Genomic DNA, 27,961 nt, shown 5'->3' with positions numbered 1-27,961 from the left:
ATTATGATTATTAATTTTTTTTAATTTTAATTTTTTAATGTCGATTGAATCAAAAATTCAAACGCACACTAAAAAGGTCAAAAAGTGTAGCCTAAATACGCGAAAACACAATAGCCTTGTCGGAGTGATGCGAGGGAACAAGCTGAATTATGAGTATGAGATAGCTTTTCCTTTTTTACAGTCCCTCTTCAATTATTATGCCTCTCTCATTTTTCCTTCTTATCATCTTCATCATTGTGTTGGATTGTAATCTTACACAGCTTCTTCTGAACTCGGTGCCTCTCACTCAAATTGTCTGGTCTGCTTCTTCTGATCAAGCTAAGCATCCTACTCTTGCAGGTTAGCCTCTCTTCGTCTCTGTTGCTGCTCTCTTTCTCTCCGTACTCACTCACACACGCCCGCACGCACACACACGCACTGTCTCTGTTACTTATGATTTTTATTAAGCTCATGAATCTTATATATATCAGATCTCCATTTTCTTTCCTTTCAAGTTCCAAAAACTCCTCTTTCACACCGTTTCAGGTAATCTTCCACCTTGCTTCTTCTTCTTCTTTCCTACCTAAGACAAAATTCATTCATAACTGCTTTTCAATTTTATATTTTTTCTCCTTGCTTGCTAATTTAATGTTAAGATCTGCTCCCTCTATATTATATGCAAATCATTTTAAATTATTTCACCTGACTCAAAGAAGGTAAATTTGTCTTAAAATTTTAAAAAAAATCTAAATATTATTCTTATTAAAGGGAGAGGAATAAAATTAAAAAATATTAATTAATAATTTTTATATTATTTGTATTAGGAACTAATAAATTATTTTAAAAGAAGTCCTATAATATAAATAGGAAAGTGTTCATGTCATAAAAGATCTCAATTGTATAAATTTTATTTAGTAATCAAACAATCAAAGAACATGTTGCCAAAATTTATTTCAAGATTTTATTTTCGTAAAAACCTCAACAACAAATAACAACAACAAGCCTTTATCCCACTAGATGGGGTCGGCTACATGGATTGCAAGATGCCATTGTGTTCTATCATTTATTAAGCTTTTAGGAATATTATTAAGAGATCGCGTTCAACAATTTCCAAGAGTGTTCTTTTAGTCTTTCCTCTACCCCTCTTAATCGGACTCAAAGTTATATGTTCCATTCTTCTCACTAGTGCCTCCCTTGGTCTTCTTTGTACATGCCCAAACCATCTCAACCGATTTTCTATCATTTTTTCCTCAATAGATGCTACCCTCACTTTTTCGCGTACGTGCTCATTTCAAATTTTATCTTTACGTGTATGTCCGTATATCCATCATAACATTTTCATCTCTGCTACTCCAACTTTATGTTCTTTCTGTCCCGTTAGAGCCCAGCATTCACTACTATATAACATTGCCGGTCTGATAGTAGTGCGATAAAACTTTTTTTAAGTATATTAGGCACTTTACGGTCGCAAATAATTTTTTTAGATTTTCTTCAATTAAACCACCCAACTTGAATCCTATGTGAAATATCTTCACTGATTTCGCCATCATTTTGAATAATGGCTCCCAAATATCTAAACTTTTCCACTTGAGATATAACTTGATCTTTCAATTTTACTTTCAAATTATTGTCGAATAGTCTTACTAAATTTATAATATAAATATTCCGTCTTACTCCTACTTAGACGGAAACCTTTCGACTCCAATGTCCTCCTCCATAACTCAAGTTTGCAATTAACCTCTTCTCTTGTCTCTACTATAAGAACTACAAAGGTGATTTATTTACTAAGGGGATTAATGAAAAAGTATCATTGTAAAAATAAAGATTTACACATGGTTTTTATTGATTTGGAAAAAACTTATGACCGTATACCAAGAGAAGTGCTTTGGAAAGCGTTAGAAAAAAAGGGAGTACGGATTGCTTATATTAAAGCCATACAAGATATGTATGAGGGGGTAAAAACTAGTATAAGAACGCCTAGTGGTCAAACAAAGGATTTTCTTATAAAGATTAGACTACATCAGGGATCATCTCTGAGTCCTTATCTGTTCAACTTGATCTTAAATATTTTGACGGAACATATTCAAAGAGAAATTTTTAAATGTATGTTCTTCGCAAATGATCAATTAGTTAAAAAGAAAATGGTGTAGGAATTGTGCGAGGAGGTAGATAAAGCTTGGATGTTGATAAGATAATATTTCTAGTGTTGGGTTCTTTGTTTATTTGGAAGTGTTGGACTGTATGTTTTGTGTTGTTGGATTTGTTGTCTCCTGGTTCGAGTTTGTTGGCTTTGGCACAATCTTTTCAGAGTCACTCCTTAGTTTCCTGCTTTGTTGTTTGACTGGGCCACTTTTTAATGATACACTACATTAGTTTTTAGTAATTATTTGGGCTAAATATAAAATGTTTCTCAGATAGATTACGAAGTTAGTTGGGCTAAGTAATTGAAGCGTCAAGCCTAATATAAACAAAAGAGGCCGGCTCAAGCTCAATAAAATTCACAACAAATAAACATGCTGAAATTTTATCAGCTTCAAATATCAAACCGTTGACACGAAAAGTTTTACGGGATTTCTGATTCTTCGGTAGAACATGCTAAGTCTTAAAAGAAAGGCTTCTGCTATTTGACACTATAAATAGGAAGAAGAAAAATAGAAAAAGCTAGTTAACACTCAATCAAAACTCGCATATTTTTACATTCATTAGCCCTTTTCAGTTCTTAGTTTTTAGTCTGTAATTTTTTACACTTCAATAAAATTATATAATTGTTCTACCAAAACTTTTTATCTTTTTACATCCGAGTGAGCTGTGGTAAGAGAACTGGGAACCTTTTTCTTTATCTATTGAGATTTAGCGTCTCTGACACACCTGGTATTTACTGTTCAATCACAAACAATAATGAAAAAAATTGTTTTTTTATTAAAAAAATATGTAAGATAATATCTTAAGATATTAGGCTTGGGTTTGGGCTGGGATTCAAATCAATTAGATCAACATTGGGCTTGAGCTTCATTTCTTTTTCTCTCAGGTCTCTCTCTCTCGCGCACACACAACTCTCTCTATTTGTTAAGTGCATCGATCTCATATTCCAGATCTCATACTTCCGTTCTCCAGTTTCTTTGCTTCCAAACACTTGAGGTAACAATTCAGTCTTCTTATTCTTAAGCTAAGTGATGAGCTCAATGTGTTGGAGAATTTGAAAATAAACAAGCTAAGTAATTTCGCTTTTTTGTTAGGTGCCCAAGTTTCTCTGTCATTTCTTGCTATTTATGTCAATGGAAGATTGGCTTTTCTTTGCTTCTAAACAGTTGAATTTTCTGCTCTTCTGAGGTAAAGTCATCTTCTTTCTTTATATCAAACCTATATTGTACTCTCTGCTACTCATTTATGACAAATTATACTCCTTAAATAATTAGCATTCTTAATTTTTTTTTTCTTCCATTTTGTACATTAAATGGTATCTGTTCATTAAATTTTACGAGATATACACAAATAGAGAAATCACTCATTTCATTATCTCATATTTGTGTATCATTTTGAATTTTCTCCTTTTCTTTTCAATGATTTGTCTTTTGAGATGCCAGCAAATTTCGAGTAAAATCAAGTTGGCTCGGATCACATTGATATGATATGCTTCAACTATATATATATATATATATATTTGAAGTAATCTCCACATCTTTTGCCTTTGTTATAAATGCAATCAAAGTGCTTCTCAATCGCTGTCCCATGCAAACTCAGACTCTAGATCAGGTTGGAGATCGGGTCAAGGTCAAGACCGGTCTCTTTTTTTATAAATAAAATAAAATATTCAATGATGAATAATTATATGTCCTTTCAATTTTCGTCATTTTATGATGACTGTTGCTTGTAAAAATTATTCATTTTATTAGAATTTTTTATTGTAAAATTGTGAGTACTAATAAAATCAATTAAATACTATTTGTAATCTTAATTTCATTAAAAAAAATGAACTTCAAAGAATAATATTAATTTATTTTTTATATATAAATTTACTATTAATAGTCTTTATTAGGTTAATAGTCTTTATTAGGTTATCTTTTCCTCCTTGTATATATTGTACTCATCATAATAGTAATTAATATAATATTTTTCAATCATTCTCTAATTTATCTTTCTTGTCTCTAATAGCTTTCAACAATAAGATGTTAAAAAAATTTAAAAAATTAATTTAAAATAACAGCAGGGATCATTTTTAGATGAAGTAAGTAGCTCATATCAGAATAAGCTCTCCGTGTTCATCATGTTGATTAGCACGGAATGCAAACACCTCCTTCACGTCTATCTACTCCTCTTTAGTTGGGAGCAAATTTAGTAATTAAGAAGATTATCTTTTGTGAAAGATCAGTTTATTCAAATTCATTGATAATAGATCATTTTACTAATAACAGAACCTTTAGTACTTTCAAATCAACATTTCTCTCTTCTATTTTTTCATTTGTCAAGAAAAAAAATATCAATATTGTTAAAAACAGGGAAAAACGCATTCAAAGACTTCTTAAGAGTTTTTATTATGAAAAACAACCAGTTGATTTTGAAATCTCTTTGCAAAACAAAGGGATCTAAGTGCAATTAAATTAAGTAGCAAAAAGACTAAACTCCCCCAGATCTTTTTTTTTAAATTCCTCAATTGTGATTTTTCCCCAAAAAAAATATTTTCTTCACCTTAAATTACAAGATACTTTTAAATAAAGTCACACATGTCAATAAACTTTATTTCCTACATGTAAGTTGATTCTTCCTTTATATTTGTTCTAAATTTTTTATTTCATAATTTTTTTAAAATGCTTCCAACAGAAAAATAGAAAAAGGAGACTCAAGCTTACTCTTTCTTCCTTCTCCGGTTCTCTCTCCTTCATTTCGTACCCTCAAACCTGCCCAGGTAACTCTCTCTCTCTCTCTCTCATGTGAAAAAATGGATGACAAAGAACTATATAGGAGAAATAGGTTGAGTTGATGAGAGAGTATATATATATATATATATATATATGTTGATGAAAGTATTGTTGGATTTGTGCAGAGAATATGTGAATAAGCTGATGATGACCTGTGAAGAATTTGATGAAAGCTTGAAAAAGATGAATATAATACTTGCACTGGGCGTTGAAAGGTGATGATAGGTAAGTAATAAATATTAATGATGAGTAATGTTGAGTTTTTGTGGGGCTGTTGAATTGATGGGAAGCGATCAATGCTCGCCTTGATTTAATATAATTTTATTTTCTATTTTTATTTTTTAATAAAGTGTGTGTTATTTTAATTGATACAAAATTTTAAATAAAGATAATATTATAACTATCATCCCGCTAAAAATAAGTTTTAATATAAGAAATAAAAAAGTTAAAAATTTTAAATTTAATACGTTATAATTAATTTTGGAGGGCTTGTAAAACTGATCGGAGAGTTGTGTTGTTTCATTTTGATATTTCTTACTTGATTTATGGTTTCCTTTTTTTTTTTTTGTTCCTCGTAATTTTAGGGTCTCATATAATTATTTTAAGGCTAGTTTGTTTTAACTTATTTCATAAAAAAGTACTTATTTTATATATTAATTTATTTTGTGAGTTTTTATTATGTTTGTTTCAACTTTTAAAAATAATTAGAATATGAAAAAAGCATATTTGTGATTATTTTAAGAAGATATTGAAAGTATTTTTTGAAAATGAATGTTTGAAATGGGCGGGATACAAAAAGATATCATAAAATTTTAAAATATGATAATAAATTATTATTATAAAATAAAAATCATTGAAGATGTCATAAAATTTAAAAATAACTGACTAATAATTAGTTTTTTATTATTGTACTCAAACATAAAACTATGTTTGCTTTTTATAAAATCTCACAAAATAAATTTCTTTTTTAAAAATTTTTTATTTTTTAATTTTAAACAAATGGGTCCTTTGGTGACTTGCCCCACTTGAATAGTTTGAGTAACCTGATCAAGACATCTAATTAGTGGCTTTTGACTTGGCGTTTAAATTTTTTCAGAGAATTACAATTAGGTCTCAAGTAAGGCAATCACTTATTTCTTCAGTCCATTTATAAGTAAAATTTATAGATTTGAAACTAATAAGCAATTAGTTCTCTTATATGAGACTTATATGTAATTATCTCATTTTTCTTAATTTATAGGATTTCTAATAGTTAATATATGAAAGGTAATTGTTAATATGATTTTTTAATTTAATTTTAGCCATGCTTTAGGTTTTGAAGAAATTAGACTTATAGTGTAAAAAATAGAGTTGGGAAAATGGACTGAGTTAACCAGTTAGCCCATTTAACTCACCAAATTTGATTAGGGTTGAAAAAATTAGCTTGTTTTGTAAAACGGGTTGGACTAGCCCACCGTAAAATTAGTGGGTTAAAATGGGTTGAGCCATTGGTTACAATAATTTTTTAAAAAATAAGTTTTTTATTTTTTAATTATAATATATCTTTTTATAAATATACAATAATGATAATATTTTTTAAATTTATAATTTATGAGTTTCAAATATATTCTTTACATTAGGTAGATCTGTAAATCTTTCTCACAATTTACAAATTAAATTTTTGTTATGGCTTGTAAATTGATAATTTATTAATTTTTATAAAAATATTTTTTAATGATATATTGATTGAAATCACAAAAATGACTTTATTGAGAAAAATCAGATGGTGTTATATTTAAATTTTCTTTTCCAACTGAGAAAGATAATACATTTATATGAGAAGATGATTAATAGTAAAAATCTAACAAAATGAGCCAAGTTTCTTTTTTAAATATTTAATTGAAAAAATTCAATTTTTCCAACATTAAATTATTGAACATGACAGATAATTCACTAAAATAATCATGTTGTAAGATCCAAGGTGCTATTGCCTCCTACAACTTCTCTCGGGCATGATAATTTAAAAGTCTTATAAACACGACAGTTTGGATTTTATTTAATTAGAAATGTTGAGCTTTTCTATGTGGCAATGAATTATACCATTTATCCATTTTAATTCAAAATAGTAATAGTTAATCAAAAAAGCATGAAGAAAAAGAAATCAATGTCAATCCGAAAGTTAAAAAAGTACAAGGAATCAGACACTTCAACTTATTTTTCAAAATTAATGAATGGAATCATTAATTAAAATCCTAAAAATTATTGCATAGACTGTCGTACCAACTCATGAATATTGCAATCTCTTTGTAAGCGTTAAACACGGCACGCAGAAACGCGATGACAAAATATCTATGAAAAACCTCTGATGGCATTTGTTCATTAAATTTCACAAAACAAAGATAGAGATATCACTTATTTCATTATCTCATAATTGTGTATAATACTAAATTTCTTTTTTTCTATTTTTTTTTATTTTGGCAGTTTGTGTGTGGTGATTTCTTAATATTTATGGGAATAAGATTCAGTCGTATTTCCCATATATACTTTCTTTGCTTCCAAATGGTTGAATTGCACGCCAATTTGAGGTAAAGTGGTTGTATTTTCTTATATTAAGAAGTTACATTTAAGAGCTCGATAAAAAAACCGATTGAAGTTTATAAAATCTTAAAAAAGGTTAGAAATGTTTTTATCACCATTTATTGGAAATTAAAATAGACAATTTTAACCATTTTTAACTAAATGATAAGATCTTATATAGATATATATATATGCAATGCAATAATTTTCTCCTCTTGCTTTTGTTAATCAAATTTCACGAAATAAAAATGAAAATTAAAAAATAGATAAATTAGCAATTTCACTATTTCTCATATTTTGTTGGAAGCCGTTTCTTCTTTAATGGTCTCTTTATTTATTTCAAATTTTATTTTATTAAATTTGTTGAACAAATTTCGCTAAGAGCACAAAATGGAAGTAAAACAAGGTTGAGAATGCTTATTTAGAAATGCCTTTTCGGGAAAAATATCAATTCCATGTTTTATAACAAAAGTAATATAATAGGTTGAGTCAGAATAATTGTTAATTATAAAACATGAATTTTTTTTTCACGAAATGTACTTCTAATTAAGCATTCTAAATTTTTTTCCTTCAATTTTGTGTCCTTAATGAAATTGGTTCTTCAAATTTCAAAAAGTAAAATTTGAAAAAAAAATAGAGATTAGTCTTTACATCGAATCATGCTTGTGCACTTCTTACTTGAACATAAATTAATTCTTAAATTACTCTAACGTGTGTGTCACACTCCTAAAAATAAGGTGTAACCGGCATAGGGTATGCATATAAAACTCATCTTATAAGCCTTGTTTCAAGAAACTTTTAATTTAGACCACAATAAAATAAAATAAATTATTTCTGGGTGCTGATAAGGGTTCGAACATGGTACCCATAAGTAGTCAATAAGCATTGGCTTCGCTAAAACATCAATTTTCTGTTGCAACAATTCCAGATAAATTTTTTTTTATAAAATATCAGAATCTATTATCATTAATTTTAATATTTAATTATTTTTCAAGGTCATCATACTGTGTAGTATATTGATGACTTGGCATTTATATATAGTTAAATGAGAATCAATTAGCATCAAAATAGTCCAAGTTTTTTCTAAAATGCAATTTTTATTGATGCTAAAATGTCATTTTAATAGAGTAAGTAACATTTTTACCTTATAACTATACGTTAAAGGTTACTAGGGACCCTAAACTCAACTACGGTCAATTATGCCCCTCAGCATAAAAAAATCTCTCTCCTAAAACTTTGACACGGCTTTGTTACATGCATCCCATGTATGAATTTTTTTAATATTTTCTCCCTCCTTGTCCCTCTGCCTCCTTCCTACTTTTTCTATGTCTCCCTCTCCTCTCTCTTACCTCCAAATAAATATGCAACATATGTTGTCATTGAGCCTCGTTGGAGTGCCAGATAAAAGAACTCCTACACTCAAGACAAATGAGGTGTGGTGATAACTATCGAATCAAGTCATCTCGATGATGCTCCACCCCTCCTCTTAGCCAATGTCATTGGTCGTGCTTAGTCTCTCTCTGTGTGTGTGTGCATGTGTGCGTGTGTGTGTGTGTACGTACAACCAAGCAAAGATAAGAAAGAAAATGGAGGAGGTGATGGTGTATTGGCTTAAGCTTGTAAGCATGTCGTTGATTGGAATAGGAGGTGATGGTGTATTGGCTTAAGCTTGTAAGCATGTCGTTGATTGGAATAGTGTTAATGTAAAGCTAGGAGCTTCATTATAGTGATGGTATGTTGTATCATCATCATTGTCAACCTACTTCTGCTTTTTCCCTCATTATCCCCACTTTTTCTCTCTCTCGCCTCTCTGCCTCCCTTCCCCTGACGCCCTCCATAAGTCGTTGCACTCAAGCTTTCTTTCATGATCTCCCCCTCCTTATCACCAACAACACCATCTTCATTTGGGTCCACAAGAAGAGATGCTAGAGGATATGGTTTAAACTCTACACCTTGCTTGTCTGAATGAAGCTTGTAGAAGATGGCCAGGTGCAAGCGATGAGGCTTTGCTGCACTTTTTGGAGTTATTCGACATGGCCCATGCATTGAGCCATGGTGGTTCAAGAAGCTTGGTGAAAGTGAAACTAACATAGCACATGAACGTGATGACTAAATAGAACGAAGGCGAGGTAGGAGAACATTGGGGTGAGGGGAGAGGAGAGACATGTATTTGAGTTCATTGTGCAAGCAAGAGCACTCGGTGGGATCATGGAGAAAGCGCTTGTCAATGAGTTTGCAAGCACAAAGTTGACTGTAGAAAAGGTTCATGCAGTGGAACATGTTAGAAGATTAGAGTTACAGAGAGAGGGAGAAAAGAGAGGGGGGAGAGAGAGACGAGTTAGATGATGAATAAGAGGAGGTGTGAATCAGTTGTAGCGAGAGAGAGGAGAGAGAGAAAGAGAAATATTAAAAAAAGTGTTGTGGGGCCCAAAAGCAATATTTTATTATTATTAAAAAATTTATATGTGGGACCTACATAACACAGCCATTAAGCGTGTTAATATCATGGTGCTGTGAAAGGGAATATTTTACGTTGAGGGATGAAATTAAACTCTAGTAGAGTTTAAGACTCCCAGTGACCTTTCGTGCACAATTGAGAGAAAAAAATGACACTCAACCCATTTTAACAAGTCCTAACATGGCTCTAAAGATGCTAAATCATATATCATATGTATTAAAAATTATTAGTAATTTCATTTAATTTCCTTATATATGTTCATGGTCTTCTTTCCAATTTGTTGGCACTAATTGGTTCATGTGTGAATTCTTCATTCAACAAATTTAAAAATAAAATAAAAACAACTATCAAAGGCATTACTGCATGATTCAACATTTGAAATCTCTAAAGGTTGGTATAAGTTTTAAGAATGTTTGTTTTTATTGTGCATATATACATTAGCACTTACCACGTGCTATATGTGTCTTGTAATGTATAGGACATTAAACAACAATTCATAATGCTTAAAGTCAATTAATAAATTCAGACAAGCACTAAAGAAAGATTGGATCAACCTTGATTATTTATTCCTTTAAAAGATCTTTGAAATTACTTTGAAGTAATTGGGATCTCAAGAAGATTCAAATTGAAAATTATAAATTAAGGCCCTTGGAAACATTTGCAAATCAAGGTAAAAAAAGATTGTAGAAACATAGGAAATTGTATGAGCACTGAAATAGTCTACAGGGATAAAAGTGTCATTTCACCAAAATAAGACCATGTGTTGTGGGCAACTTCACAATCTTCCAACCTCACTATAGCTAAGATTTCATTTGCCATGGCCATCTACATAAAGACCTTTTTGTAACTAAGCATTCTTTCCTTTGCATCTGACTCTTCTTTCTATCACCTGTTGCAGTTAAAAAGCTCTTTCAACGTGGCCAATAGACAGTAACCAACATAAGACAACAATTAAAATCTAACTTTTGAAATGTCTAACTTTTAGCTCAAGCCTCTAATAAAGGCAATCCAAATGTCCACATGCACACAATTACATGTTTTAACTAGTGGCTCTAGTTTCACCTCAATTTGATATTAGACAAGGATCATGGAACACTTGGGGCTATGCATTTGTATCACTCTTACAAAACATCAACCAAGTGTTTTCCCTCTCCATCTAGCCATTAGCTAATAACAAGACTTATCATACATCATCATATTCACTACTAAAAACATGACTCGTAATTTTCATCATGTAATACATGTTTAATGTTGATCAAAATCCATACGCTTGAATGGTTTACCTTTCCCAAAAACATATAAGGCCAACAACTAAAATGCCCAAGTTTAAGGGCTACATGCAAATGACCAATGTTAAACTTACACAAAAAATGATCCTAATGTCAGCAATTCAAGTATTCAATTACACATTAGAGTAACTAGTCTTTACAAGTACAAGCTCTAGTTCTAGCCTCTAATATACAATCTCAGTAATCAAGTAATTTAATTAGAGCATACTAAATTATGGCAAATAAAGCAAGTATATTACAACCCCACATATGACATTTCACATTCTAATAACAATTCATTATTATGGGTTAATTTGTCTAATCAATGCAGCCGCTTTATTTATCTCCTTATATGTTCTGACTAAATTCATAGGCTACTTACATGCATAGGACTACTCCATGTAATTAGGTTAGCCTTACTCTCTAATTGTTAAGGGTTACTTGGCTAAAGGTACTTACTCTCACTTTCGAACCATAGATTCACCCTTCTCAAATACCAACGTTGTCATAATTGCCCGACTCATATTGCCTTTTATAGGAAATTGGTAATATTATGCATTATGCCTAACCTATGCCCTGTGGGATATAATAAAAATATTAAGCACATTTTAAAAAATAATACAGTTAGCTATTATGCATAAACTCAATGGAGCCCACACCATTTGGAATTCCAATTTCACCCTATCTTTTGCCTTAAATGAAGTCCCACACACCATTTGGAATTCCAATTTCACCCTATCTTTTGCCTTAAATGAAGTCCCACCCATCCATGATCACACAAGTTCAACATATCTACAACGGCATAACTAGAACATATGCATTTCAACTCAATGAAATCATGAACTTGCACAACTCAAACATTACACACTTAACTCATTCTCACAATTCATATCCAAACCAACATATATCACCTATTATTGCTAAACAACACTTCCATCCACAAATTCGTTAATCATAACTCATAACATATAATTTCACCAATAATCACTTTGATGCAACATGAACAAGTTTTACAAGTCAAGATATTCGCTCATCAAGGTAGTTGATCATACTCATATTTTTGTTACATACTACATGTCTTATCATATTAACTCATAACTTGCAAACACACTTAATTAGGTTACTTAAGCATTAGGTTTAATATTAAACCCCTCATTAATGACATTAAATGTTGTCAAGAACCAAAAACCACACTTATAGACTTTTGTGGAAGTCATTAGATTGGGTAGAATTCTTTCCAAAATTTAGACAACAACCCCTCTTCCCAAAAAACAAAGAAGAAAACGTAAGAAGAAGGAAGGAAAAGGAAGAAGAAATCTTACCTAAGGCTAGTTTAGTAACCCCAAAAGGCCTTCAAAATGTGTGGGAATCAAACCCTAGCAGAGCCTCCATACTCTTATGTTTTCCTATAAAAATATTTACTTCTTGTTAATTTACTATAAATTGTGATGTTGTTTGTGAATGAACAATTGATATTCTAGTTTTATATAATTATTGATTGGTCAAGTCAACTAATGTTGTTGCTTGTCTGACAAAATGATGTAATTTACAATTCATATTGATAAATTAATATATTTTCAGTTCAGTCTTAGATCGAATTGAAATTTCAAACATTTTTTAGACTCATTAATAATTAAGTCACATCCTTGGTCTTTGATTGAACTGTAATTCTCTCCATTTTTTGGACACTTTTATTATATTTTATAATGTATCAATTTATTTTGGCTTTTTAGAATTCATAAAATATATATCATAAAATTTATGTCAATTTTTGTTATTATATATCTAAACTAACTTTTGAATTATATGATCTAAATAAGTTTTAATTTGTCAAATTGGCTTTTATTTTAAAAAAATCCAAGCACAAGTCACTTTACAATCAAAAACAATTACCCTTAACCTTGGTTTACAAAACCTTATTACATTTTAACTTTAGCTTAGCAGCTTTTAATCAAAACACACACGTACATTGATCGAGGGAATGCTAGTGTTTAGCATCAAGTCCAGAGACAGTGTGTGAAAAATAGCATAATGCACTATAGGATTATAAAATTAATTAAAAGTGTTATTTTCTTCTAGCACTTCTAAAGGTCATTGTTCTTGTAAAATTAGAGAGCATCATCCATCTTTGTTAAAAAAAAAGGTACAAAGGATATGAAATGGTTATATACTTTTATTCTAAGAGATATTTTTCATGTATTCACTATTAATAGTTATTAATTTGAATTAGATGACGTTAATATATAGGAAAAGAATAAAAATAGGGTAGACTCCAACTTAAAAAAAATCTTTATTTTACACTCATTACTCAAATGACTCTCAACAACATTGTTCTCTTATTAATATTAGATTATGACAAGCATTGGAGAAAGTGTTGCAACAAATCTTGTCCAGAGATTTGTGGATGCAATACTTAAGGAAGCTAATTACTTATGTTGCTTCAAGAGTCATGTTGAAAGCTTCAAGCAAAAAAAGAAGCTATTGAAAGCAAAACGAAACACAGTGTCAGAAAAAATTGAAGATGCGAAAAAAAGGAATGAGATTAATGTTGCTATTGAAGTTCAACAATGGATCGATGAAGCTAATGATATCATTAAAATAGACACAAAAACTAAGAAGAAATGGTTTTATGGTTGGTGTCCTAATTGCATTTGGCGTTATCAACAAGGGAAGATGTTAGCAAAGAGGATGATTGACACTACAGATCTTATTGAAAGATGTAATTACTTTGATAAAGTGGCACGTCAAACTGAACATCCAGGCATCAGCTCCATTAATTCATCAAATTTTATAGATTTTGAAAGTAGAAAGTCAGAGTGAAAAAAACTTGTTGAAGTATTAGTGAATGGAAACTACTACATGATTGGATTACAAGGCTTAGCGTGCACAGGTAAAACCACACTTGCAGTACAAGCAGGAAACAAGTTAAGGAATTCAAAGCATTTCAAAAAGTCATATTCACAATTGTGTCTAATCCCCCAGATATCAAAAAGATTCAAAAAAACATTACAATGCAATTAGATTTGCAATTAGAGGAAGGAAAGGAAGAAAATCACTCCAGGGAGCTATGGTCTAAAATTGATGAGAATCAAGGGAAGATACTTATAATATTAGATGATGTTTGGGGAGAGCTGGATCTTGTAGGCATGGGGATTCCTTTAGGCCACAATCACAAGAATTGTTGTGGTTTGATAACCACACGTGATATCAAAGTTTGTGATGAAATGGGATGCGAACCAACAATTGTACTTCAAACATTGAATGAAAATGATGCATTCAATCTTTTTGTGGAATATGCTGGATTAAGAAGTGATGCTTGTTCTAGTAAATTAGATGTAGCACGAGACATTGTGAAGGAGTGTGGGGGACTACCACTTGTAATTGTGGCAGTAGCAAAGACATTAAAAAGTTGGCATTTACAAGATTTGAAGAATATTGCTTTGAAAACCTTGCAAAACTCTGGGCCATTACAACATGTTCATCAAGACTTAGTAAAGGTTTATAGAAATTTGAAGTTAAGCTATGATAATCTTGGAGATAATGCCCAAAAACTCCTCTTGTTATGCTCACTCTTTCCAGAGGATTATGAAATTCCTATAGACCTTTTAAGCAAAGTTGCTGTAGGATTAGGCCTTCTTGGGGAAGTTGACAACTATTCTGAAGCAAGAAGAAAAATGATTCCTGTAAAATATGACCTAATTAAATCTTCTTTATTGTTGGAGGCTAAAGAAGTATGTGTGAAGATGCATGACTTAGTTCGTGAAGTAGCCTTATGGATAGCAGATAAATATGTGCAAGTAATCACAAAGCCAATGGAAGAATTGAAGCCAAACTTGCAATTTTTGTTTTGGAGTAGTAAGGACTTTCCCAATCTTTTTGATGGTAGGAAGCTTCAAATTTTAATACTTTGGATAGAAGGAGAAGTTAACGTAGAAAAATCATATGCAATATTTGGTGACATGGCCAACCTTCGAATTTTGTATGTACTCTATGATAAACCCAATGTACGTTTCACTCTACCAATGCAGTCGCTACTTTCATTAAAGAATATTCGAACTCTCATCCTAGTAGGTTGGAAATTAGGTGACATCTCTGTTTTGAAAAACTTGCAAAGCTTTAAGTCTCTTGAGCTGAAAAATTGTTTAATATTTGAAGTACCAAAAGAAATTAGGAAGTTGAGATCGTTGGGGTTAAGAGAATGTGAAATTAAAAAGAACAATCCTTTTAAAGTAATTGAAGGATACTTACAATTGGAAGAATTATATTTTGTTAACAATTACATTGTCGAAGATTGGAAGTGGGCGGATGAAAAAGGAATTGAAGATGAGGTTGCTCTGCAAATGTATTCTATCGCTTGTTCTGGTTTTAAATATTTTGTTGATGATGATACTGGCTGGTCAAAATGCTTCAACGCAGAACTCATGAAAAATTTAATATCAAAAGCCATGTTTAAGTTCTTTGTTAGAGAGGCACATGTTCTTGAGTTTGGGAAAATTGAGCAAATTGGATGGAAATGTCTAATCCCTGACATTATTCCAATGGAAGATGGAGGCATGAATAATTTAATCAAGCTTTGCTTGTATGAATGGGCTAACATTGAGTGCCTTACTAATGTTAATAAGTATCATCATTCTAATATGATAGTCTTCTCGAACTTGGTTGAGCTGTATTTGGATAGTGTGGATGTGAAAGAATTATATCAGGGTCATAGACCTTATAGCTTTCTCAACAAGCTACAGATTTTAAAGCTAAAGAAGTGTAAGAAACTGCACAACATATTCTTAGATGAAAATCTCAAACTACCTTATTTGAGGGTCCTGGAACTAGAGGAATGCCTGTTGTTCAAACCATCAATTTTCCAACCTTCTGTTGCTCGAAGTCTAGTACGATTGGAAGAATTAGAAATTACAGATTGTAAGGACCTAACAAGTTTTATTGCCTAGGAGAAGAAATGTTGGATGTTGATAATCGAAAGAGTTATGGCTTACCATTCCCAGAGTTCATATCTCTTCAAATTCATGGTTGCAGCAACTTGGAAATGGTATCATCACTCCTTCTAGTCGGAGACCTTCCTAAGTTGAAAGGAATAACCATATGGTGTGGTGAGAATCTAAAATACATATTTGGTGAATATATAGATTTGGACCAAGGTTCACTCCAGGAAATTATTTTCCCTTCACTAATAGATGTGAGTTTTTATAGGGTGCCGAATTTCATTAGCATATTTAAAAAATGCAAGAAATTCGTGCCAATGTCACCTAAAGTTTTGAAAGAAGATTCAAAGGAGAAACATGAAAACTCCACTAGAAGAAGTGTTGTTTCGTGGGCTCATGGGCGTTGTTTTCTAACTCCAACTAAAGACACTAATATTGTAGTTTCCAATATCACACCAGAACCTGGCACAATTTCACAAGTATGCTTTCTAATCTTGTTCTTTCTGTTCAACATTTATGTTCATGTTTTATATTATTTTTTTTTCTGCCAAAAGTGTTATTTGATTAATTAAAATTCCATTTTAGCATGTATTGCATGAATGGCTTATGCATATTTTTTTCTTTTAAGGTACGTAGATCTAATAATGGAGTGGAGATCAATAATATAGACCTATTCTTACTTGATTGATTTTATTGAACATGTGATTTGATATTTTCAAAGTTAGAAGGAAGTTCAAGATTGTTTTAGGGAAATGGTGGTACAAGAATAATGGATCATATTTGTTCAACTCCTAGCCATAGAGCAAATAGTAACCAAGATAGTAGACAACTATCATTGTTTGGGACAACCCGGAAGGAGGAGACTGTTTAAGCTTTTTCCAGTGCATTAAGAATTAAGAAAACATTACTCGAAAGCAAAAGGAAGCTTAGAAATTTACTTAGCTTAGTGAACTAGCACAACAATGAGGGGCAAATCTTTTTTAGGAAAAATAATGAACATATTTACGGATTGAAGAAAAATTATATATACACCCTATTTAGGTGAGTTGGGTAGGTCTGTAAATATTTTATTGGTCCCCTAGTTGACCCAGATCTCAAACACACGCACATATACACCCTAAAAATAAAATTTTCTATTATAATGTTAAAAATGATAAATTCTCTAAAACAAATAAGTTATTTCAAAATTCAAAGTAGCTTAACTAAATTTCTTCCCATTATTCTTTGACAAGAAAAACAACGCATTCTTTTAATGTTTATCCTTTACTGTTTCATAAATTAAATTTACCTTTTCCTTTTCACATCAACAATAGTACTTTCAACTGATTAATAATAAAATGTTATGTACTCCATCCATTCCAAAACTATTGTTGAGTCAGTTTTTTTTTGTTCTTATAATTTTATTTATTGTTTCTCAAGTATTTAGTTTCAATACACTATAGCTTTATAGTAATTTAATTAAAATTTAAAAATATATGTTTTCTTAAATTATGTACAAATTTTGCCCCATCAAGTAATTTTTCTGGGTCTGTCCCTTGATGTTAGGCCACAATGAATAACAAAAAGAATTCGGCCATCATTAAGGAACAAAACATATATTCATGTAATTACTCAATTATCATACAATACTTCTCATGTTGATCAATAAGATAAGAATTTATAGAAATTAATAAAACGCTTAATTATATTGTTTTATTAAGTGTACTAAGAATTATATATACTATCCTGACACTGTCTGGTGTGGATATATCCATGTGTATGTTGGATGCAGCATTTCATTTATCATGTTGAAAAAAGGTAAATTCTGTAAAGAAACTATGTTATTTAAAGTAAAATTTTGACCCCTGTTCTGCGGAAAACAATGACAATGCATTCTGTAATGTTTATCATTTACTCTTTCTTAAATTAAAACTATCTCATTTTTCCCACATCAATAATAATACTTTCAACATATTAAGTGGAAGTTATTTTTTTTATATATAAATAGGCTCGATGACAGAAAAATATACTCCATCTATTTCAAAACTACTACTGAGAAATTTTTATTAAGTTATTATAATTTTATGTATTATTTCTTTAGTATTTTGTTATATTATACCTTTATAGTGAATTTAACTATTATTTAAAATTAAAATTAATGTTTTTTTTAACAAAAGTTAGTATTTATTTACGTGAAGTTTCTCCCCACTAAATGATTTTTTGGGTTTTTCCCCATTGAGGGAAAGGTTTTTAAATGTATTTGTAAAGATGTGAAAATAAAAAATAAAAAGAATTGAAATGTAAAATCATATTCCGAAATAGATAACATGAAGAATTCATCTATAATTTCAAGTAACAAAAATTTTTATATTCACGTGATTACTCAATTATCATACAATATGTGTAATATCAGACTTCCTTGTGTTTGTTGGCATGTCATTAATTTAATTCCTCATAAAATTCCATCTTAAATGTCCACAATCTGATAAACGAAAATGCAGAACATAATACACAATGCTTGACACATTTATTTTGTATTTCATGTATTTCATGATCCATTATATTTTTTCGGTTCATTGATACTTTCAATCAGGTTTTTTTAATCGAGATATAGGATTAAATGATAGAATGAAATTAGTGATGTATGTTGAATATAAGAGAAGTGATTGGTTGTATAGGAATCATGTGCATCAATCTGAAGGATTGAAATATTCCATACAGCTAAGTGTCTTGTGAAACAACCATTGAACCTACAAAATATTAGGCGGATGAGACTTGTGGGATGTTCAAAGTTAAAGTCATTGTTCAGTGTATCCATTGCCACAACCATCATGCTAGAGAATTTGGAAATCGATGACTGTGAAGAATTGAAGCACATAATAACAAATGAAGCAGAGGATGATGGCCATCTCAATTGCACCTCCATCTTCTCAAAACTACAGAGGCTCGATATCATGGATTGCCATAAGTTGGAATTTATATTTCCATTTACTTTTTCTGGAGGTCTTCAAGAATTAAACTTTATACATATCTACGAGGCTGACGAACTGAAATATGTTTTTGGAAAATACCATGATGAAGAGTGTCTATCAAATGAGAATGAGAATAATGAGCCTCACATTGATCTTCCTGCATTGGAACATCTATTCCTTCGATATGTACCAAATATGAGGGGCATTTGTATCAAGAACTATGAACTGGAATGCTCATCTCTACAGACTGTGGAAGCACCTAAGGTAACATATTTTAACTTGCCTTTTATAGCATGTCAATTTTGCTCTGTTTTCTCCCCGAAAGACATTTTTTTATATTTATTTTCTCTTACAATTTCATCATTGCAAACTTTTATATATAATTAATGCGGGTTTTGCACAATGCAGTAAATCTAAAAAATGCAATTTATTGAGATTTTCATATTGTATAAAGATTATATATCATGAATGATTGCCAAAAAATTTATTTACGTTCTCAAAAAAATGATGGCTTTGGTTGATTTTTTCTGTGTGGATGCTTCAACAGTTATATGTCAAAGTGACCGAGGTTTATATGTATACAGACTTTTAAATTTAAAACATTTCCTAAGAATAGTTTGTGCACGCTTGTGTTTTTGCTGTGTGGTGTGTGTTGGTATAAATATCTCACTCTCACAAGAAATATATATACACGTGTATAAATTTTTAAATTAGTTTTTGGATTTTTTTTATTGGATACTTGTAAATGTATTAGGCATATTTATCCCTTTTTTATTGGTTAAAATATGATAATATTGAAGTTGCACTGTTATTTAATTTCACTAAAGTTGAATGTTAATTAAATTTGCATTGCTATGAACCGAAAAACTTGTAGGAAATTAAGGAGCGCATGGAAGATGTGGCAAGTGAAGCAGCAAAGGAATCCGAAATACAAGAGATTGTTAATGTTGATTGCCCAATGAGCCCAACTGTTGGCTTCCAATATTTTCTCAACTTCCACAATCTAAAAAAAATAGCAATTGTGGGAAATCAAAAGTTCAGAACTGTGTTCTCTGTCTCTACATACAAAAGCCTACCGCAGCTGTCCTATTTGTGTATAAGGTACAATGAGGAATTAGTCAATGTTGTTGAAGAAGATTCTAATGATAACGATTGTTCCATTTTACCAAAAATGGAGCGTTTAATAATCGAGAAGTGCGACAAACTGAAGTTTATATTTCCTTTTTCTCTTCTCGGTGGTCTTCAAAAATTAAAATCTTTGGAAATCGACAAAGCTGCTAATTTGAAATACATTTTTGGGAAATATGATGATGGAGATCATTTATCAAATGAGAATGAAAGTGATAAGCGTCATATTGACCTCCCTGCTTTGGAAGAACTATCTCTTAGAGATGTACCAAAGATGATCCACAATATTTGGACAAAAAAATATAATCTCAGATTGCCTTCTCTACAAAGCATTGATTTAAATGGTCAAGAGTTCAGCGGAAGATCTTTTGTAGATTTGATGGCTTATTTACAAGGAATAGCTCCAGAGGTAACACATTTGTCTTATTGTTCTGTTTATATGCATTGCTTTGTTTATTTGACCTTTTTTCTTGTAAATTTTCTGTTTGTTCCAACAAATTGCGTAGCCTTTAAATTTGAAGATTAAAAAAAATATATTTTGATTTTTCATGCATAAAAATGTGTCACGTCAAGGCATTAAATTACTAAATTTTCATGAATAGAAATTTACAATTTGGTTTGCTTCAAAATATGAGTAAAATACATTGACCACTGTTCTACCATGCTTTAATTACAAGGACTTCCCCTCTCTTTGAAAACTTATTTAAACCTTCCTTAAAATTAAAGTATATGTTACATAAATTTTTCTTATATATTTGAGATTCTATTTTCATCTATCCAACCAATAGTTGATCGTTTAGTTTGGTTTTTAAACTTTTAATTTGACCAAAATGCCCCTCTTTAATATAAAATTTGTCTCAAAATCTAGATGTGCAAAAAACAATTGCATACAACTAAAAATATATAATAAATACATTTTCAAACTTATATTATTTTTATTATATTATAAAATTGCATATTTTCTTATTCTCATTAAATTTGTTGAAGCTTATTTATTTATATTGTTTAAAATGGCTAAAAACATATTTCAAACACATTTTTATTCAACACATAATAAAATGATCCAAAATTGAGATATTATATAAATAATTCAAAATGTAACGGTTGTAAAATGCTTTTTAAGCGACAATTGATTATGTATCGAATTTCAAAAATAATTTATCGTATAGAATCCCCATAAAATACGCTAGATAGAGCAGTAATGATTTTATATTCGATCAAAATCTTGGCTAATTGATTATATTATCCAGTAATTGATTGCATATGGAGGGGTTGAATATTAGCCAATGACTCATGGCGGAAAAGAGGTGGGGAGGGGCAAAATAGTAAACAAAATTCATGTAAATATGAATTTTAATTTAAAAATAAGTTTTTAGAATCTTTTTAGAATATTCCGGACAGAACTAACAAATTGAACTAAATTGTATGTTTTCAAAATAAAAACGAGGTATGTGTAATTAAAGACAAAATAGAAGGGTGGTCAGAGCATTTTACTCAATATACGTGTATTGTGTGTCTGTGTGTCTTTCCTCAAATTCTTATTGAAGATGTTAATTAAGAAAGTAATAACATTAAAATCTTAAAAATTCCTGCTAAATACTTTGAAAAGAAAGATGCACTATATGTTTATAAATAGAGGCAGTTAAACATTGATCAACATATAATGTATACAGACAGTCTGGTCGATATAAGCAAGCATAATCCATGGCCATATGTCTTTGTGAATGGGATCATTTCAATTCGGACTGAAATTTTGAATTGATCTATCTTTATTAGCACTTGATGACAATGATCAAGGGTGTGCAGAAGTTGACATATCTTCGTGTAAGCAACTCCAAGATAGAAGAGGTTCTTAATTTGGAAGGAGTTGAAATTGAAGGTCCAGTGACATTAAGCTTAGAAGAAATGAGTTTGCAATATCTGAGTGAGTTGAAGCATATATGGAAGGCTCCCAAATATATTTTGAGCCTCCCCAATCTTTCTGAATTATACATTACAGAGTGTAAGAAGCTAAGAGCAATCTTCTGTGTCTCAATATCAAAAAGCCTCCCACAATTGACCTCTTTACGGATAAAAAACTGTGATGAATTAGTTGACATTATTGAAGAGAGTGACGAGGATCCTTTGCATCAACTTTTGTTCCCAGAGTTAAAAGATATTGACATCAGTGGTTGTAATAGATTGAAATGTCTTTTCTCCATCACAACACCTTCCATGTTTCCAAAGCTAGAGTGCTTGGAAATACAAGAAGCCTCAGAGTTGGAGCAAGTATTCAAACGCAAACATGATGATACAAAGAAGATGGTGTTGAAAGATGTGTTCCCAAAGCTATCAAGGTTAATTCTCAAAGAACTGCCCATACTTCTTGCTATTTGTGATGGGATTGATTTCCAAACTCTGCAAAATCCTGAAGTTGTTAATTGTCCCAAATATAAAGGTATGAATTTAGAAAAAATTCACTGCTCATATTTGTTAGTTTAAGACTATTAATGTACTATTAAGATTAATATGATATTGAGAATTCCATTGCAGAAGTTACTTCTCAACTGCAAGAAGGACCGTCAAATTTGAATTCAAAAAATCAAGTAAACACAGAGGAGCAACTCTCTCTCAAATTCGATAGTGCTCAGGTTCTGCCATATATGGGAGAAACAAGTGGTTCATCCTCAAACTTAGCAAAGGTAAGTAAGACTAACAATTACATGAACAAAGCAAACTTTTTACTTTTAATCATATCTGAATGTGTTGGAATGAGCGAATTTAAATTCCAATTTTAATAAACTAACATTTTTTTGTCTTCTCTTTTACTAATGAATTTAATTTTCAAAAGCATATAAGATATCAAAATTTTAATTGATTAAACTTGAAAATAAATAGTCTTCTATGTTATAACATACATCATTAGCAGATGGTGTAATCGATTTATTAGAAGCTTTAATGATTATTTTTCTTTCTGCAATATCCCCACGTTGGAGCTGTGTAGTTGATTCACTTGTTTTATGTTCATCCTCCAACTCCTACTTGGAATATTAAAAAATTAGCAAAAAAATCATCTTGACTAGTTTGATACGCGACTTCTTATCATGTTGAAATTACTTAAATAATCTATAAACTTACATGTAAAGGTGTTGATCTCAGTTGTGATTCAGCTAGTGATGTTTCTGATGCATGTTTCTTTGAAACCGGAGGAGGATCTTTAGCTTGAACTTCCATTAATGTTTCCTCCATAATCTACAACATAAAAAAAAAAAAAAAACCTATCTTTTTATTTGAAATGTTATTGGTTTTCAGATCTCATTAACTTTTGAATTCTAATAAAGTTGATGTAGTTATTATTATAGCATCAACAAATGTTACAGATTGTTAATTAGATATTTCATTTGAAACATATGCACTAAATATTTCATTTGAAACTTGCAAAGTGCGCAATGATAGTCAATAAATTAACCATGTCATAGCTTTTTCAAGTTGTTAAATTGTTGAAGTCGTCGATAAGCTTATTTAAGTTTGAGTGATTGTCTGCTGAAAAAGGGAAATAATTTTTAGATTCTTTTATTGCATATGCAGGATTATGGAATGTTAAAAAATATTTTCATGATTTTTTATTTTTTTATTTTTGCCATACATCCAGGAATCAAAGTGCTTGCTGTTAATAATAGAGATAGAGTTAGGATATATGATTTTGATAACCTCTAAATTTGATGAGATTGTAGCCCTAAATAAGTTTGAAGCATGAAGTATTCCAACAATTTCTTTCTCTGTTTCTTTGGAAACTTCAAAGGACAAGTTTAATCAATTAAAATTTTGATATCTTATTTCTATTTTATATTCTTCAGAGTATGGATCCCGTAATACAAGAAAGAGTTCAAGAAGGTCCTACATCAAAGGATGCAGTGGGAGCAACCATGGTAGATGATTTAACAGCAACAAACTCATCTTCAGAATTAATTACTCCTCTCCCAAATGAGTTTCCAGTGGTATTGATTAGCATCTTATGCCCTTTCCTAAATAATGGATTGGGAATTTATTCTAATCACATGGCTTACATATCTTTTGTTACTTTCACAGAATGTTGCTGAAAGCTTTCCAGAAGACACTTCAGTTATGAAAAATAGAATGGTTGCTGCATCAGTCTGTTCACAACCAGCAGGCTTGCAATATGGTTCATCTACAATGGTAAGCTCATATATTTAATCTCAATTTTAGTGAACTGCTGGAAAAAGAACCGAATATTGGATAGTTAAAATATCTATGAATTAATAAAGTGACCTTAGTGGACTACTAGTTATATATTGTGGTGTAATTTAGAGTTTTAAAGAAATAGAGAAGGAAGTTGGCAAAGTAGTTGTTTCTTCTTCAAAGTTACCAGCAACTAAGGTGATTAGAATGGAAACTTAACTCTTTTATATATATCTTATCACATTAAAAACCTGCAAGTGCATGTTAATGGTTTTTTAAATCTATTATTATTATTATTATTATAATATATTGGTGTTATTCAGAACTTAGAAATAGGGAAGGAAGCTGCAGGAAAAGCCACTGCATCAACGTTAAAGACAGTTTCATCAAATCCAAACGTGATCCATATGACATATCCTATCTCTTTACCTATTATTCACACTTGGTTGTTATAACTATGCGAATGATGTAAAAAGTAAAAAAAGTTGCTCTCATGACCAAATACTTACATGTGATCTTTTTGTATAATTGAAAAGAGCACAAGAAGTGAAAAAGAAACTTTCTTCATGTTTTTTAGGTTGCTAGCATGAAAGAAAAACACGAACAAGGCTCTCAAGAGAATGATGCAACTGAGGAAGCTACAATAGCAATTCAATCAACTGATTCAGAGTCAAGGAAGCAAACTAGAGTATCATCCATTATTGAGCAACTAAATTAATTATTTCATTAGAATTAACAAATAATTTTTTGAATGGAAGTGCCACCAAAGAAAATATATTAGATAGCTTAATCTTTTAACTGCTCAAATTACTTTTCGTTTTTATTCAAAGAGATATATATGTATATATATCTAAATATTACTAGAAGGAGAATTTATTAGTGAATAAAGAGAAAATTATTTTCTATATGAATCGTTGAAGAAGTTCGCTAAACAAATTTTATCGTTTGATATCATTTAGAGCTCAGAACCAGGGAAAGGAACTGTTAGAGTACATGCTTCACAGGTGCCAACGACTACTACTACAAGAAATAGAGAGGTAATACAAGTAATAGTTAAAGAGAACTCATTAGAGCACATGTACATGTTTTGAGCTCTAACACAATTGTAAGCAACAATTTATTTTAAAAGAGAACCAAATAAAGTCAAATATATGCTTTTTTCTGTTTTGTTCTATGCAGACTGTTAAAGAAACTAGAGATGACTCAAGTGTTCAAGAGGAACCTGAAGTTACTCGTTCTGCCCCTCATCGTAAGTGTCATTCTTTCAATGATGATTATGCGTTTTTTGTCTTTGAACCATCCCCTAACTTTTTGGCTGTGACAGAATCAAAAATTGCTGGTGTTGGAACTTCATCTCCTAAATTGGGGATCTGTGAAATTTTTCAACCTGTGGAGCTCAAACTTGGCGAAACAGCTTTACTTGCTCAAGCACTCGAGCGATATCCTCAACTATTGCTACCTCGTGAACATCGAACCCCTCGGATAATAGCTTGGTCCTATCGAGTTCTGGTTGATATTTTGGTCATGCTAGCCACCAAGACTGCTTATACCATCACACCATCAGAAAAATCAACCTTGAAGGAAAACCTAAGTGAAGCAATTATTCTTGGGTTCGACGAGGACTGGGTTGAATCAGTTTGTGCAAAAGTTTTTGGGTCTGACATGTCAGATGTGTCAGTAGCAAAAGAGGAAATTCAAGTCACGGAGGTCAAGCTTAGAGAAATTGATTCTCAGTTACTGGGTCTTTCTGAAGATCGCAAGAACTTGACTCAGAAAATAGCGATGTTGAGCGACATAATAAGTGCCAAGCATAAACAACAAACAACAACAACAACAAGCCTTTATCCCACTAGGTGGGGTCGGCTACATGAATTATAAGACGCCATTGTGCTCTATCATTTATCAAGCTTTTAAGAATATTATTAATTAAGAGATCGTGTTCAACAACTTCTAAGAGTGTTCTCTTAGGCTTTCTTTTACCTCTCTTAATCGGACTCAAAGTTATATGTTCCACTCTTCTCACTGGTGCTTCCCTTGGTCTTCTTTGTACATGCCCAAACTATCTCAACCGATTTTTTATCATTTTTTCCTCAATAGGTGCCACCCTCACTTTTCCGCGTACGTGCTCATTTCGAATTTTATCTTTACGTGTATATCCACACATCCATCGTAACATTCTCATATCTGCTACTCCAACTTTATGCTCTTACTATCCCGTTAGAGCCCATCATTTACTACTATATAACATTGCCGATCTGATAGCAGTGCGATAAAACTTTCCTTGAAGTTTATTAAGCACCTTACGGTCGCAAATAACTCATTTAGCTTTTCTCCAATTAAACCACCCAACTTGAATTATATGTGAAATATCTCCACTGATTTCGCCATCATTTTGAATAATGGCTCCCAAATATCTAAACTTTTTCACTTGAGGTATAATTTGATCTTTCAATTTCACTTCCAAATTATTGTCAAATATTCCTTTACCAAATTTACAATATAAATATTCCGTCTTACTTCTACTCAGACGAAACCCTTTCGACTCCAATGTCCTCCTCCATAACTCAAGTTTGCAATTAACCTCTTCTCTTGTCTCTGCTATAAGAATTATATCATCCGTAAAGAGCATACATTTTGGGATTTCCTCTTGAATATGTTCCGTCAAAACATTTAAAATCAAGTTGAACAAATAAGGACTCAAAGATGATCCCTGATGTAGTCCAATCTTTATAGGAAAATCTTTTGTTTGACCACTAGGCGTTCTTATACTAATTTTTACCCCCTCATACATATCTTGTATGGCTTTAATATAAGCAATCCGTACTCCCTTTTTTTCCAACGCTTTCCAAAACACTTCTCTTGGTATACGGTCATAAGCTTTTTCCAAATCAATAAAAATCATGTGTAGATCTTTATCTTTACAACGATACTTTACCATTAATCCCCTTAGTAGATAAATCGCCTCTGTAGTTGATCTACCTAGCATAAAACCAAATTGATTCTCAGAAATACTTGTCTCCAATCTCAACCTATGCTCAATTACTTTCTCCCATAATTTTATTGTGTGGCTCATGAGTTTAATCCCTCTATAGTTAGTACAATTCTGAATATCTCCTTTATTTTTATAAATAGGAATTAATGTACTTCTCCTCCACTCATCAGGCATTTTCTTGGACCGTAAAATCACATTAAATAACTTAGTTAACCATCTCACCCCTTCTTCACCTAAACATTTCCATGCTTCGATAGATATACAATCAGGTCTGTTGGCTCTACCATTTGCCATTTTCTTAAGAGCTTCCTTTACCTCCTTATCACGTATTATTCGATAAAATGACAAATTTTGTTCTCCTTCACTAGTTACTAAATCCTCCAAGTTACTAGATGAATCCTCTCCATCATTGAAAAGTTTAGAAAAGTAAGTCTCCCATCTATTTTTAATTTCATCATTTGTAACTAAAATTCTTCCCTCTTCATCCTTAATACACCTTACCTGTTCTAGATCTCTTGATTTTCTTTCCCTACTCTTAGCAATCTTATAAATATTTTGCTCTCCTTCCTTCGTCTCAAGGTTCTTATAAAATTCTTCAAA

General features: G+C 31.1%; 1 protein-coding gene across 7 annotated transcripts; it reads left to right on the top strand.

The window, feature by feature from the left end:
* Positions 1–134: 134 nt before the first annotated feature.
* LOC129318831 (uncharacterized) lies at positions 135–26,463 on the top strand. Of its 7 annotated transcripts, none has more exons than XM_054963797.1 (17): positions 135–153; positions 261–339; positions 471–525; positions 3,008–3,117; positions 3,216–3,309; positions 4,798–4,882; positions 5,021–5,120; positions 18,812–19,326; positions 19,937–20,599; positions 21,967–22,627; positions 22,723–22,871; positions 24,027–24,167; positions 24,259–24,366; positions 24,947–25,057; positions 25,329–25,406; positions 25,549–25,618; positions 25,694–26,463. In XM_054963797.1, exons 7-17 carry the CDS (start codon positions 5,114–5,116, stop codon positions 26,245–26,247), a joined length of 3,057 nt encoding a protein of 1,018 aa, XP_054819772.1. In that variant the 5' UTR covers positions 135–153; positions 261–339; positions 471–525; positions 3,008–3,117; positions 3,216–3,309; positions 4,798–4,882; positions 5,021–5,113; the 3' UTR covers positions 26,248–26,463. The 7 variants fall into 7 exon arrangements, with proteins under 7 accessions (XP_054819772.1, XP_054819776.1, XP_054819775.1 ...); XM_054963801.1 differs by lacking the exon at positions 135–153 and adding an exon at positions 7,356–7,459 and having other exon boundaries at positions 200–339; XM_054963800.1 differs by lacking the exon at positions 135–153 and adding an exon at positions 7,356–7,459 and having other exon boundaries at positions 200–339; positions 18,769–19,326.
* Positions 26,464–27,961: the final 1,498 nt, after the last annotated feature.

This window comes from Prosopis cineraria, unplaced genomic scaffold, assembly GCF_029017545.1.
Source record: "Prosopis cineraria cultivar Desert tree isolate PC_DT_omini unplaced genomic scaffold, ASM2901754v1 PC8, whole genome shotgun sequence".
NCBI lineage: Eukaryota > Viridiplantae > Streptophyta > Magnoliopsida > Fabales > Fabaceae > Prosopis > Prosopis cineraria.
The sequence above is the reverse complement of the archived record's forward strand: the minus strand, read 5'-3'. Positions and strand labels throughout refer to the sequence as shown.

Excerpts from the sequence above, each read along its gene's own strand:
- LOC129318831 (XM_054963797.1), top strand. Across the intron at positions 22,872-24,026 it reads CATCCTCAAACTTAGCAAAG|AGTATGGATCCCGTAATACA; the intron begins GTAAGTAAGACT and ends TATATTCTTCAG. Across the intron at positions 25,058-25,328 it reads AGTCAAGGAAGCAAACTAGA|AGCTCAGAACCAGGGAAAGG; the intron begins GTATCATCCATT and ends GATATCATTTAG.